The sequence below is a fragment of the Cyprinodon tularosa genome, unplaced genomic scaffold (genome assembly GCF_016077235.1).
Source record: "Cyprinodon tularosa strain WSP-4 unplaced genomic scaffold, ASM1607723v1 ctg581, whole genome shotgun sequence".
Classification (NCBI taxonomy): domain Eukaryota; kingdom Metazoa; phylum Chordata; class Actinopteri; order Cyprinodontiformes; family Cyprinodontidae; genus Cyprinodon; species Cyprinodon tularosa.
Genome location: NW_024039320.1, coordinates 326,733 through 341,868, shown reverse-complemented (window position 1 = coordinate 341,868; position 15,136 = coordinate 326,733). Strand labels below are relative to the sequence as shown.

Below are 15,136 nucleotides of genomic sequence, written 5' to 3'. Positions count from 1 at the left end.
GTCAGAGGATGAAGAGAGCACATCCAGCCAGTCACAGTCAGAGAAGCAGGACCACACTGGAAAACAGGCTGATTTCCAACATCTATAATGTTGATGGCAGCAGCACAGCTGATATTTCTCTCCAGGATGTTGTCCTAGCCAAACAGGACTAGGACACTAGTCCCATGGATAGTTGAACCCCTCTACTTTGGGAAAAGAATATCGCCAAGCCAGGTGAACAATAACAAATGATTTATGTCAGTGTAGTAAATCAGTTCTGTCATGAACATAAACCCCTAAGAGCTATGAGTTTAAGGTTCGCAGATAAAACGGATCAGGGTGTTTATGTATTCCTCAGCACCAATCAGATTGAAATCAGTGTTTTGTTCATTTGACTCCGTTCTGAAGTCTTATCATTCAAAGCTTATGCTCAGCTACTTTGAAGATACGTCCTCAGCCAGCCACTTAATTCCGCCTCTCTACACTTTTGAACTCAGCTGGAGCATGGGATGGGGAAAAAGTGTCTGACTTTAGAGAAAAAAAGAACCTAAGACGCAGCATGAACATGAGGAAGGAGACAGACAGAAACAAAGGATGAGCTTTCAAAGGAGGGAGCAACAGAAGTTAAGATGTTTTTTTAAAATAAAAAGGCCATGCACGGATGCACGGTTAATAGCACTAAATCACAGCACGCCTCTACACCCTCGCCCGGGTGTTGATTTAACCTCGGCCAACACTCAAGGGCGCTGTTGACTTTCTATGCTCATTAACAGATGAAAAATTACTTAATTGAGAGCCAGACAAGCAGGCATGTGCATTATTTTAAGTGAAAGTGGTAATATAGCTTGAAGAATAACCTCTAATGGCTTTCTTTGTTGGTATGTAAAATAGATAAGCATGGGGTGAGCTGTGGCTGGCTTTTTAGCTGGAGCTGCAATCATCAACTATGAAAATTGGTTTTGGGCCAATTGAAGGAGGTGAGTTGGAGGTTGGGTGGTACATTAGGACTGGACACTATTGGACCCCGCCTCATGGCTGAGTAACTACCTTCAGACACACTTGCACAGATTAATGAATGCACACATGCATTAACAAATATGAAACCTTCTTGTAGATGTCAGTAAAACTCTGTGTGCATCTTTTCAAACTCTTTGTTAGATTGTTATGGTCTGGCCCTGAGGTTCTGTTTTTGGGAGAGGGCCAATGACTTGTGGAGCACACCCAGGGCAACCTCCTCATAGCTTCGGGCCTAGCCTGGGGAAGGAATAGATGGGATATATTGGTGCGACTCATGAACCAGCTGGAGATTTCTAGCCTGAAGCCAGTAAACCAAAAAGCAAAAGGAAACCAAGAGACTGAGTTAAAAAGTCATGGTTGCAAATGGTAAAAAAAAGTCCCATTGCTTACAAAAGAGCATGCAATGCCTTAGGCCAGAATAGTGGGAGACAAAGGGAGGCACATAGATAGTTACAGAAAACTAAAGAGAACAGATGATGGAAAGAAAGACTTTAAAGATAGATGCAGAAGGAAAGCTGTGATTATATCTCTTTATGGAACATCAACAACAAATCTCAGTTAAAACCACCCCTGATTTACCATAACGCCTCGGATAAGCTGTGTGTTCCTTCTAAATGAGTACTGATGCAGAAAATGAGCAACCATTTTTACTTTGTTAGTTAGATCACAAAAGGTACAAAAACAGAAGGTCGTAGCCGCTACCTAAATTCACTGCAGAAGTTCCTTGAAATGCAATTCCCCTGAAAGGCACTGGGGAGTGGCTTAAGCAGATTTGCATGAAGAAAAGTAAATAAGGCTCCGTCAGAAGACAGCTGTGATGATATGAATGTCCTTGGATATATTAATGCATTAGATAAAGTGGAAAATGAATACCGCACACTCACACATATGCTCATTTCATAAAACTGGTTTCCTCAAGGTTGCAAAATCTCTGACCTCCAGAAACACTAAAGCTTTCAGCACTGCTAGTGTTTGCTAGGTCCGTCACCTGCTTCCTGTCAGCTGGTCATTACCCAGTCTGGCATTTCAAGTGATTTGACTTGATAATGTATACATTTTTATTTTGTTTTTCACAATTATTTGACACCTTTTATTATAGACCAATGCAAAGGGGCATGAGTGATGTCTGATGGAAGTAGGCTACTGCACAGCAGCCTGTAAACAGCATCTTCATAGTGAGACATGGTGGTGGAATTATCCTTTTTGTGGTTACTTTTTCCAAGCATAAATAGTAGATCAGGGGCCTGTTTCAGAAAGGAGGTTAAGTGAAAACTCTGAGTTTGTTAACCCTGAAATGAGGAAAACTCTGGGTTTTCTGTTTCAGAAAGGGAGGTAAGTTAAACCTGAGAAAGCAGAGTAAGTCAAGCCCGTTTCTGAAAGAGAGGTAACTTATACTCAGAGTCAGTTACCATGGCAATTTACTCTGTGAACCTAACCTGGTCGGGAGCAGGTTTTCTTCAGAAAATCCGGAGTTTATTTTGGTCTCCTCCCCTTTTTTAAAGAGGAAGTGGTGTTTAAACACCTCATTGATTCTTTGGGGACATACAGTATTCATTGCACACATTTCAGTCACGTAGAGCGCATCAAAGGGAATGAAATGGCATGTCCTTTTATGGATGATCCTGTTTGTAAAGCCAGGTAGCTACTCTACTCCCATGATGTGCTCAAGGCTTACCTGCTTGAAGTATGTTTTTATATTTCATTTTCAGCTGCTGCCATGTTCTTTTGATGCCTGTAGGATTGCACCTATCCATGAAAACTAAATTAGGTTTAATAAAATACTGTTCTTCCAGTTTCACCTCTGATATTATAACAGTTGGGTAAGTTACTCTAAAATAGTTCTTAATTACTAACTACAAATTTTATCTTCAACAAGTCTCATTAGATCAATGTATTAATTACTGTCTCTACAAAGTATTGGTCTAATTACTAATTTGTTTTACTTACTTATTAATTACTTTCTAGATCTCAAATCAACCTCAACAACTTGAACAATACAAGGAGAGACAAGAAACTGCACCTCTAATGCTTTCAAATAAACAATATTCAATTGCATGAATTAATCTTAAATTGACCAAAGTGTGTAACTAGAGGGAGAAATTTCAAATCAAAATATACCTTTTAAAATTTGATATTAAATCCACTATTGTTTTATAGTCTTTAATTTAATTACAGTATTTATATGACTTAAGTAACTTAATTCATTACACCCAACACTGTATAAAAGTAATTAAAATGTAAACTTACGCATTGACTCTAGCAGCTATTTTCACCCAAGCTAACTCTCTCTCCTTCGCCGCTGCAGCCGTGTTGCTTTTTAAAAAAAAATACATGTTCAAATTCTGCATATGCTTGCATAAGCACATCCAGTTCTGCTGGTGAGAAATATGCACACCTTTTTTTGTCTGACGCTGTTGCCATGGTGACTCGTAATATCTGTGCTCCATTGATAATGGCTTTTTATAGTTGTGGTGCACCCGCTTAACTCAGAATCAGTCAATTTAGAGTTGATTGAATTAACTAATTTTAGCTGTTCTGAAACCCAAAACTCAGAGTTTCCAATCTCAGGATAAGTCAACTCAGAGTTCAAGTTTTAACTCAGAGTTAGTTGAACTTCCTTATTGAAACAGGCCCCTGGTCTCATTCAGAGAGTCAGTGAAGGAATGTCCTGTCTTAAATAAAAAGCCTTTCTTCTGAGTTCTCTCTGGATTTGTAGAAACAAATCAAGGAAAGCAGGCACTGAGTTGTGGCCATTTATGCAACATTTTTGTAATTTGTTATTTCTACAAATTTAGTTTTTGTCTTTTGGTATGTAAAATATATTTAAGTTAATTTAGAAACAAAATTTGTTATCTATTTTTTCATATGTGTAAGTTGTTAATTGTTAGACCCTCCCATTAGTTTGAGTGATTAAGAGCACACCAGGTGCTGGGGGATGGTGTAGACAGGAGGTTTTAAAAAAATAAAAAAATTTCCCCACTTTTTTGGAAGCTTATAACATAAAATTTATTTTCTACTACCTTCCAAGACATTTTTAGTATTTGTTTTTCTTTGCATTTACAATTTGTCAAGTTGGAAGTGAGTGCAAAACCAAAAACCACCTGTTACCACTCACAGTCTTTGATGGAAATGTTGATATTTTTTGTTGGAACAGAAGGCTGCGACACGCTGCTTAAATAACTTAACTTGACTTAGAGTTAGACATGCTTTATTGTCATTTTGTACACACAGAGTGTATAAAAAACAAATTTTGTTCATTACAGCTCTGAAGACATTTTCATTTTATTAAAGATACGATTGTATATTAGTTACAGTTTAAACATTCAGGGGTTTTTTTATTATTTATTTATATTTTTTTATTAGATTTTTCTAAAGTACACAACATGAGTTAAAAAAGCAGAAAAAATATTTGTACCGCTTATGCCATTCTTTTGAAATTAAAACAGATAAAATAACTACGAAACTCTATCTTAATTGAAAAACATGATGTTAACCTAGTTATTTATTCTTTGGAGCTATTGTTAAAGAACAATCCTTGTTTGTCACCTGGATTTTTATCAAGACAAAATTTAGCATTTAGGTTTGTTGTAGTAACTTGACAAGTAATGAAACAAAATGAAAGGAGGATAATTCTGCTGGAGGTAATTCTGTTCTAGTAGATGTTTCACCTCTCATTTAAAAGAGGGCTTCATAGCAAAGAAGAAAAAAACCTATCTATGTAATTGATGTATCTGTAAATAAACGCAAACTCTGTGGTAGAAGTACCACCCATTGACCAGCAGAGGGCAGTATCAAACCATAGATGACCTCAACCTACCTCATTTTTAGGCGAAGGTAGTGGCTGCTTTTACTAAAATAGGAAATTACAGTTTTATACTGTGAACGCGTTTTCCCAAGCACATTTTCCCTCTTAGGAAATACTCATCTCACATTTTCATCATCTCCAATTAAGTCGGTTTCGCACTTTCATAGTTTTTCAATGAAAGTGCGAAAGTTTCTATTTTTAAAGATAACAATAGACAATTAACCTTAAATATAGCGCATTCACTTTACATTATTAATTATAAACATCCGATGTTATATAATTTGTAGTTTTTTTATTAAAATAACGATACAAAGGTGTGTTCTTGTGTGTACTAACTGATTTTGTAACCATAGATTTGAAGTAGAGCTCAGTTTTCCGAGGCACCTCTGAACGTAAAAGGAGCTATCAGCCAGTCTCCTGGCCAAGGTGTCCGCTTTCGGCAGCTAGCTGTTGTTTTCACCTTTAGTTTTAATTGAAAGCTTTTAATACTAAATTACACTCAACAACTCTGGACACTGTGTCGCCATGAAGGGAAGCAGAGTTTTAGTGGTTGTCTTGGTGCTTTCTGTCAGCCTGCTGTGCCCAGCCGTAGCGGGCAGGGGCAGGAGCGGCGGCAGCAACCAGAACAGCTTCAGGCGGGCAGCTAACGGGATCTACCAGACCCTGAGCAGCGTGTTTGGGGAGGAGAACATCCGAGCTCTGTACAAGGTGCGTGGGGCCACAGAAGGAGAACAATACAGGCCTGTTCTATATAATGAAGGGTTTGTAATCCACATAAGGTGAACAGGAAATTTTAAAAAGCTAACTGGGCCTGCAGAACTTGTCATGGATGCCATTTTGAATTATTAGCATTAATCCATTTATTTTATTTATGTAAAACAAACGATTTTAGTTAAATACTGTATTGTGTTTCTTAGCATTTCTGTTTCAGTGTTTTTTGTCCAGTCCTCTGCATCACTTATCTGTAACCTCATTCTTTTGATCCAAGGCCTCTAACGGCTATCAGTCTTTTTAAAGCGTCATATTTCCATTTCTGCGATAAGAGCCTCGGTAAAGGACACACAGGGCTGCATGGTGTGCTCTCATTGGCTCAGCTGCATTTCCTGCATTTTGAAAAGCTGCACGTTTCCTCCGTTTAGCCGCCAAAGCAAAGCACAGTTCCCTATGTTACAGTGGTCACGTGAGGCCATATTATTACAATCAAGATTTAATCATTCTTAGGCCTGTGTCCGTGTTTGATTCTCATCCTATGATAGCATTAAGTAAAATTCATGGGCTACGATACAACCTAAAAACAACAGATCCGAAATATTTACTCTATTCGATTTTATTTAAAGCAAAAGTAGCAGCTTTGCTTCCTTGTTGCAGATTCTGGTTGTTAGGCAATTAGCTCTCATCCAATCAGCGATCAGATAGGAGTCACGTGACCAGAGTGGGCTCCTCCACAATATGCCACATAGTAATTGACATTTTCTTTCTTCAGAAAATTAACTTTAAGGTAAAAAACAAAAATAAAAAAAACAAAACAAAAAGAGATTTTTATTTTTGCAAATAAAAATTGTTACCCCTCTGTTTTGGTTGAACTGAACTGAAGTTAGTTTGGTATAAGCCACAACATACGGGTACACCTTTTAACCAGTTCAAAGTAGGGTTGTCACGATACTAAACTTTTCAACTCGATACCGATACTAAGTAAAATATTTGATACTCGATACCATTTTCGATACCACAAGGATAAAAACAAAGACTCCAAAATTCAACATAAATTTTTTCATTAATAAACAAAATACAATAAATAGATAAATAAATACAATAAACAATATTTTTGAGGTCGTATGATGTGCACAATATTAAGCAAGCTTGGTAAAAACACTTACAAAATTAAAATTAAGTGTTCCTTCCTTTGGCTATTCTTTACACACATAGCAATGACACTAGCCAAACCAGTTAAAAAACAAAAATAATCCTCAGCAGCTGCACCTGTTACAGAAAAAAGTCTGACACCAAAAAGCGTACAGAATTATTCAATCACACAGTGTTCAGAAAGTGCATCTTCCTCTAATCTGCGCATAAGATCAATGACTGTTTAGGTGCCACTGGTGGTAGCACTGTATCGATACTTTTAAAAACGAGTATTGTATCCGGATACAACTTTTCAATATCGATACTTTTTTGAGTATCGATACTTTTGACAACCCTAGTTCAAAGAAAGCTAATGACAGTACCTTAATAGCCATGTAACAACCTGGTAATAACATAGCAAGTTACACTATATTACTAGGTATCAAGAAAAAATTTATTGAGAATTTTACAAAGTGCTGTGCTTCAAAGTTTAGGGGGACAAGATAAAGTCAGACTTCTTAGATTTCAAACTGTTATTACCTGGTAACTCATATTTATTTTGCAGACAGCAATAAATGAATTTATCTGTTAAAATGCAGGTTATTACTACCGGTAAGTATATATCAGCAAACCAATCTTCTTAACTAAACTCTTATTTATATTTAACTTGAGTTTAGTTTTATATTTGTAGGCGGTGGCCAATAATAGAAAATGTTATGTGCTAAACTAATTGTAATTACAATGTTACATAGTCACATACAATTGTAATAATTACATGCAGGTTATTATTTTGGAATCATATACCTTAATCTTGGGGTAATTACCCAAAAAAAGTTGTTCTTATTACTAAGTATTATAGTTCCAGTTGGTGTGTTATTACCATGTTATTGCATGGTTATTGATGTACTGTAAAATAAAGCGTTACCCATAAAGGTTTCTAGGGAAGGGGGGTAGCTGTTATATATGTTGCTAAAAGCATTAAACTTGTCCCCTTTATGTACGACAGACAACATTTTCTCAGTATTGAATAGCAAACTGGGAAAGGATATCAGATGGTGAAGTAGGGGCCACTATACAGAGGAGGAGGTGATGAAGCGGAAGTCTGTCAGAGGCCACTTGCTTTTATTTAGTTCCTTTCAGCTAAAAATAGACATTATAATGACTCAAACACATGTGGTATGTGTTCTGTTTGGGTGGACAACCTGCATGTTCTTTCGAATCTACATATTGTCACGTCTGAGGAGTTTTGTTGATTTTAGTATTTTTGATGCATTTAAGCATCTAAAGCTTTTATGCATTTTGCCTGTCACAGCAACTGCTGCACAAAATATTGATTTGCAACAACTACTATCACATCAGTGCTTACAAAATCTCAAAGGGTTGCTTATGGTAATATTTTGTAGGCTGTGTGATGTTTCAAAGGTTATGCAATACATTTTTAATTTATAATATGTATTTGAGCACTTGGATGGGCTTTTAACTGTCCAGACTTCAAAACATTTTAGCAACTGAGATTTCAAAGTCCAGGGAGAGAATGAGGAAACTGTGACGGTGGGAAATAATGGTTGTTGGTAAAAGTGGTGAGTACTATCATTGGCCACCCTTGATGTAGGTTTTTAGTGGCTGAGATGCTAAAGATCAAACAGGGATTGGTGGAAACTTGAGGCAAATGGGGTTTAATCAAGGGGGTTGGCTGTCATACATGTTACTAAAAGTGTTTAACATGACATCCTCTCTGTAGTGTTCAGCAGTAATAGCGCAATGTCACGTTTTTTCTCTCGATTAGCCCCATTTTACTCCAGCAGAGGTTTTTGAAACAAAAACCTGGACATGTTAACTAAGCTTTGAGATGTGCTGCTCCAAAGTCCTTCAGATACTATATAATGAAGCAAAAATACAATACCAGTCTCTCTGACTTATTTAAATTCTGTTATTTTTTATTTTGATATGTAGATTTGAGTTAGCAGGACTCTCATCACCGGTGAATATCTCCCACCATTCTTAGCCTACTCGTTTTATCTTTATAAAACTTGCATTTGGATTATTGACATTTGAAGGGCTAAAGCCGGGCATACGCGGTGCGATATTTTCAATCGTTGCACGCAGGTACAGCTCAAACTGTATGACAAAACCGTTGGGTTTAAAAGTTCACAGCTCACAATGCAAGTTCTCACACTGTGCGGCACGATGTGACCTTACGATGCCCGGCTGAATTTCAGACCTGTTTGATTTATTCTTGACCTTATGATTCCTGATTGGGAGGTGGTAGTGAGGCTGATCACCCAGCTTTACCCCTTGTATGCTACAGGACACAGGATCAGGCTGAAAGTCAGCCCGATCAAAAGATTCTCCCACAACTGGAGAATCCATCCGAAAAGGGCAAAAAATCGTACAGCGTAAGCCCGGCTTAAGGGTGTTTAAATATCGCTTATCTTAGCAGTTTTATCAGAGGGATGTTTTCTATATAGCATCTTATCCTGAGGTCACTTAGGTCCTCTGATGTCAGATTTGTGGAGAAAGAACTGATCCTACCCTAATTTTTCTTTTCCTCTCTCTGCTCAGTTTTTCTCCAAAGCAACAGAGCGGTTCGTGCACGGAGTGGACTCTTTCATGGACACCATCTGGAAGATCTGGTCAGATCTGCTCGATGTGATGGGCATTGATTGTAAGCTGTGTTCTTGTAATGTTTTTTTTTTTTTGTCAGATTTGTTGCTACTTTTTTAAAGATGATGTATTCCCTGTCTCTCTCCCTCCCTCTCTGCAGCCTCAAACCTCAGCCACTACTTCAGCCTCACTTCTCTAACCAACACCCCAGCGCGTGCCTTGCTCCTGGTCGCTGCCGTGTTATTGGCCTACTGGTTCCTATCCATGTTTCTGGGGGGGTTGTTTTATTTGCTGCATGCCATTTTCGGACGCTTCTTTTGGCTGGCAAGGGTCATACTCTTCGCCCTGTCCTGCCTCTACATCCTGCAGAAATTTGAGGGCGACCCAGAGCGGGCCGTGCTGCCGCTGTGCTTCATCATGGCGGTGTACTTCATGACGGGGCCAGTGGGGGCGTACTGGCGTCGCGGAGGCGGGGCGGGCTCGCTCGAGGAGAAAATCGACCACTTGGACACTCAGATCAGGCTGCTCAACATCAGGCTGAGCCGAGTCATAGACAGCCTGGAGCACAACGGGGAGCAGTAGAGTTGCAGCTGGAAGGATTATTGTCGGAGTTAGACCACATGTATTTGTTAATTTGCTTTCCTGAGCTCACCTTCAGGAAAACAGGCACCAGGTATTTATAACTCTACTGGGTTTTAAAGCTTGAGTTGGTTGTGGAGAGATTAATGTAGAATTCCTAGAAGAAATAAGACACAACCAAAGCAAACATCTTCTTAGATTTTGGGTAAATATATAAAAAGGAGGATTTTTGTAAATCTAAAGAAGTTATGTAAGCTATCTCCGTTCTTCATCTCAGCAACTTATAAAAGTTACGTATTTCTCTTATTAAAGCACCAATTGCTTAATACATAAACATATTTTGAGCTTATTAAACCTTAGTAGACTTAAACAATTTTGAAGATGGTGTATATTTGCCCAGAGTGAGATTGATTTATTTATTTCCTCCAAATATTCTTCATATTGGCGACCATTCTTTGGCGAAGGTGATGTCAGGACCTTTTTTCCTATTTTTTTTCTTGTTTCCTTTCTTGTGCGTGAGTACATGGGTCAACGCCTCGGTGCCCTGCTTCGTTGCGTATGTGGAGGTAGTCGACCATGAAAATTTGGGAAACACTGTAACTGAATTTGCATTCAGATGTGGAAACCATACAGAGAGCCAGCAATATCTCAGGGACTCACTCCACACTTAACGAAATATGAGTGCTAGTGTAATATTTGGTCTCTTCACTGTTCTGTTTGGGTGTTTTTTTTGTTAAGTTTAATTTATGCATGCCGTCCTCATAAATTTTCAGCTTTTATCGTTTTCATTATGTGTAAATTAAGTGAAGGTTCAGATCGGGAAATGTTTAATCATCTGCACATCACAGGACCCTGGATACTTACTCTAAGATTAGTTTAATCTTTGAATAAATTCTAATATAAAAGTAAAACATTGCTCCACTGTTTAGCCCTGATTAAAGAACTGGAGGTTTATGAAGTTTGGTAGAAATCTGGAGAGCTGGAGGCTTTCAGTGGGAACTATCAGGAAGATTGTGAGAATAAAGGGAACTTGACATTTGATGAGCTTTTAAAGGTGATGGTGACGAGTTTAACTCCTCCCAGCCAGTAAGTGGTTCACTCGTGCTTGTCTTCCCACATTCTGGAATTTTGTAAGCTAGGCTGGCTAATACAAACCAAACATTTATTTACCTTTAGAAGAAACAGTTTTTTTGGGGTGGGGCATTTTATGCATCATTTTGACTAGAGCAGATTACGTACTCCTATGTATGTACAAAAGACTATGTACTACATAAACAGAGGGATACTCCTATGTATGTAGGAGGGATACATACCTATATATGTATCCCTCCTACATACTGTATACTATATATTATTAGTTAAACATCTAATAACCTACTGTACTGTAACCTTTCTGGGCACTGTTGTGGAGGCCACGCCCCCTAAATGCTTCCTCTTTCACATGAAAGGGTACTTCCTGGAATCCCACACTATTGAAGCCACTACCCTTAGCCTGCGGACTAAATGAAGGAAACATGAAATGTTGATGAAATTTTTAATTTATAAAAACATACACCTGCTTGCAATGAAAGCAAATATCCCTGCTTGTGTTTGGTTATAGCACTGTTTGTTGGAATGGCCTCCAGTTCCCAGTTGTTTTCCATTTGGTAATTCTCTAATTACCAATGAAAGTGTTTTTTTGCAGGAATGAAAATACGCTTTAATGTTTCCAGATGTTAATTCAAATTTCCACCTGTTTGCAAATTTAGAGACAACATTCCTCAACAGATGGTTTTATGTAAAGTGTCATTTCTCAGCTGTTAAAGTTAAAAGGTCATGTAAATTCTCTGACAGGATTTTTGCCTTTATGTTCTATTTAGATATTTAAATGTATACATTCCTTTAATAACCATTTTTCTTATTTAGAGAAAGGCCTTGGTGGGGTTCCTCTCCATCCTTGTGTCTGTAGCTTCAGATGAAGTATTCAGACATTTTAACAATAGGACACAACTTTAAGGCAGTATTGCAAGGGAGGAAAATACTCTGTTGGAAGATCTTTTAAAAAAATGATCTTGGTACTTTAATCTCTACCAGGTCCTTCATATTAGAATTTGTGTTTTAATTGATGTTTGGTCAGAATACAAGGATGATAGTGGTTATCTCAGTCACTTAAAATTTTCTGTTTGATTATACACTTAGAACTATTTTACTTATGGTTATTAAAGCCTCAAACTTCATTGTGTTGTTTTTCCACTATTTTGCGTGATAAACATAAAAAGTGGTGTGTAATCATTTAGTCAGAGTGTGAGGGTTCAAGGGGTAGGAATATTTTTCAAGACCAAATACCTTACAGAAGGAAACCTGTTCTAAGTGACCGTTTTTGTTCCCAGCCTTAATTATATCGCTATGCTCCATATTCTTGGTTTTGAAAGTGAAGGGAAGTCTAGCTGTTTCTGCTAGGGCTGCAAAATATTAGAAATGAATCCAGTAGTATCTGTCATCAATCTGATTCCAATTCCCTCTGTAAGACTCAGTATTCTGGGCAGGGAGACTAAACCCATGTAGGACTGCCACACCAGAATTCATTGGACGTCTAGTATAACAACCTGGCAGTTATTTACCATCCCTAATCATGTGTAGTTTCATTTTTTGGAGGCAACACCGCAATTAGTCAATTTAAAAGCAGGAATGGCAGTTTAAGGGTGGAAAGATGCACAGTAATCGGCAAAGGTTGGGAATCAAACTTGTGACATCTGTGTTGAGAACCTCCACTCTAAATCTTCCCCTGAGCTACATGGTTCCCTGCAGCCCTAATTAATGCAAACAGTTTGCTAGTTACATGTATTAATTTTTTCTTTAATCCATTATTGTTTTTTTCACGTCTTTTAGCTAGATGTCATTGCTGGGATATATAAATAATTTAGAAGCATATCTGGGATTTTTCCTGTTTTGCCAAAACACTCCCACAGTAATAACCAACCAGGTGGATGAACCGTATATTATGTGAGATTTTACTGCATGCTGCCTTTATAGATTTCCATTTTGCTGCCTGTTTTTTTTTTCTTTTATACAAATGACATGAAATTAGTCAGAGACTTCTTGTTTTTGTATTGTTACTCATCAATGCGGCTTGTTTTTCTGCACTATTGATTGCACTGAAGACTAGACTTTGTTGACCCTTTGATCACACTTGGTTTGCAAAGAACACTGGATACAATCACTGCTTTCATTCCATAATCACTGCATTGTCCCTGAAACGAAGGTACATATTGATCTATGTGAAGCAAAACTACTTTTTTACATTAGGCAGCTAACTGGAGTTGGGTTTATAATATATATTGCTAGCCTACAGATTAATCTGTTGTAAAATTGTTTTTAAAAAAAAGGTAATGTGTGGCTCATCGAAGTGTTTATCAACTAATAACTATCGCTAAATGAAGGTTTTACCCCCAATGAACTAGACTATTTTAATAATCTACACCTGAAGGTGTATAATATAGAATCACAGCTGGGTGAGGGTTTGAGGGACTGTTTGTTTGAAGATCTGAATTTTTATCCCCTCCATCTTTAAAGCTGTTAAAACCTTGTGAAGTTTCTTTTGGAGCATCATGGAAGAGAAGATGTCACCAGCTGTAAATGTTATCATAAACTACTCTGTGTTTCCATCAGTTAACATCAGATTCATTGATTGACCCACTTATTTATCCGTTTATTTAGAGTGTATAATGAATAGCATTTACGTAAAAAGAAGCTGTACTGTAACCTGTCTGTTTCTAATGGTCTTTATGGTGCCATTTCTTTTTTATTACTGTAAGAAATTTGGATCAGTTTTTTTTTTTCTCTCCACTGATTTCCATTTTTATACTTTTTATCATCTGGAGTCTAATGTGCTTGACTGCAGTGGTGGCAGTTACTGTTCTGCTTCCTACTGTCTTATTTGTGTTTAAGCGTGTCTTTATGGAAAACTGTAAAAAATGTTTTTTTTGAGCAAAGATGAGGTCAGGATTTCAATAAAGTCATAACTGAAACCTAATGTATTGATTTATTACATCCATACATTCTCCAAATAACCAGAAAGATGATCTTTGGAGAAGCTGACTTTTCATGGAGTTTTTACAATTCACACTGTTTAGTGGAAGGAAAAAGTTTGATAAAAAAAAATAAAAAATAAGTGATATCTATAGCCTTTAGCAAGATTTTTTTTTTTATTAAAACCCTTTTCAGGGTTTAGGAAAAATTCAAAAGTACTTTATATTCCCAAAAAAACTTGTTTTAGGAGATTTATTTAACAGGAAAATGGTTCCTACCTACCTCATCAATGCTGGCGATTAGGGTTGAAACAATCCGATTAATTGTGATTAATCGATTATTAAAATTATTGTCAACTAATTTAGTAATTGATTAATAATAAGTATAGAGACTCTAACACATGCCTTTAGCTGATAAAGCAATCCACTTAGAACAGTAATTATATCAAAATTGTAAAAAAAAAAAAAAAAAGTAAATATTTTGCATTTAAGATAAAAAAAAAACTTTTTCTTCTGTCAATAAGGTCTATTCAGAACTCCTCCAGTGGAAAAGTTTCAGATTCACTTGGTTAACTTTACTAGAAAGTTTCAAAGTTGAATTGAAAAAGCTTCCTAGATGGGAAGCAAAACGTCTTCAAACTTGGAAACCAAGTCCAGTAGATTGTTGTTGGTTTTTCTTACTTTTTTGGAATGACTATAACCTGGATGACTGAGATTCTCCACCAGCATATTACTTAATACCAATAAAAAAAGCATTTTATACAGAAATGAGAGCTTAATGAAAAGTTTAATATTTCCATAAGGGTTATTTTCAAATGGTACGGGTAAACTGATAAACTTATATTCAGATTTGAGGACTTTCCGTTTCTTTCATGGAATATTTAAACCTTAAGAAAAACTGTTTGTTGTTTTTAAAGGTGTTAGTGAGTCACCCCAAATTCCTAGAAATAAAAACTTGCAATGCATCCCTCTGTGTGACCTGTATGTATTTCACTTTATAACTTATGTACTCAAATAAATGACCCTTTTTTGTAGGTCAATGTTTTAATAATATTTATTCAGATACTCCTTCAGGAATTGCTTTTATAGGATCGAAGGTGACTTCATAGTGGGGTGTTTTTCCTGACACTAGATGGCACTAATAATTAAAGCATCAATAACACCACCTTGGGTTTTTGAATTATTTTTCACAATCCCTATACTACGGGTCTGCAGCTCTGGTGTAACAAGTGGCTCTTTGGACCCTCTACAATGGCTCTTAATAGTGCTAATGGTTTTGAATATAGTATAATAACAAATGTAT

General features: G+C 37.0%; 1 protein-coding gene across 1 annotated transcript; it reads left to right on the top strand.

Moving 5' to 3' along the window:
- Positions 1-5,188: 5,188 nt before the first annotated feature.
- LOC119797391 (bri3 binding protein) lies at positions 5,189-10,708 on the top strand. The gene is made up of 3 exons (XM_038306459.1): positions 5,189-5,509; positions 9,206-9,308; positions 9,408-10,708. Exons 1-3 carry the CDS (start codon positions 5,327-5,329, stop codon positions 9,827-9,829), a joined length of 708 nt encoding a protein of 235 aa, XP_038162387.1. The 5' UTR covers positions 5,189-5,326; the 3' UTR covers positions 9,830-10,708.
- Positions 10,709-15,136: the final 4,428 nt, after the last annotated feature.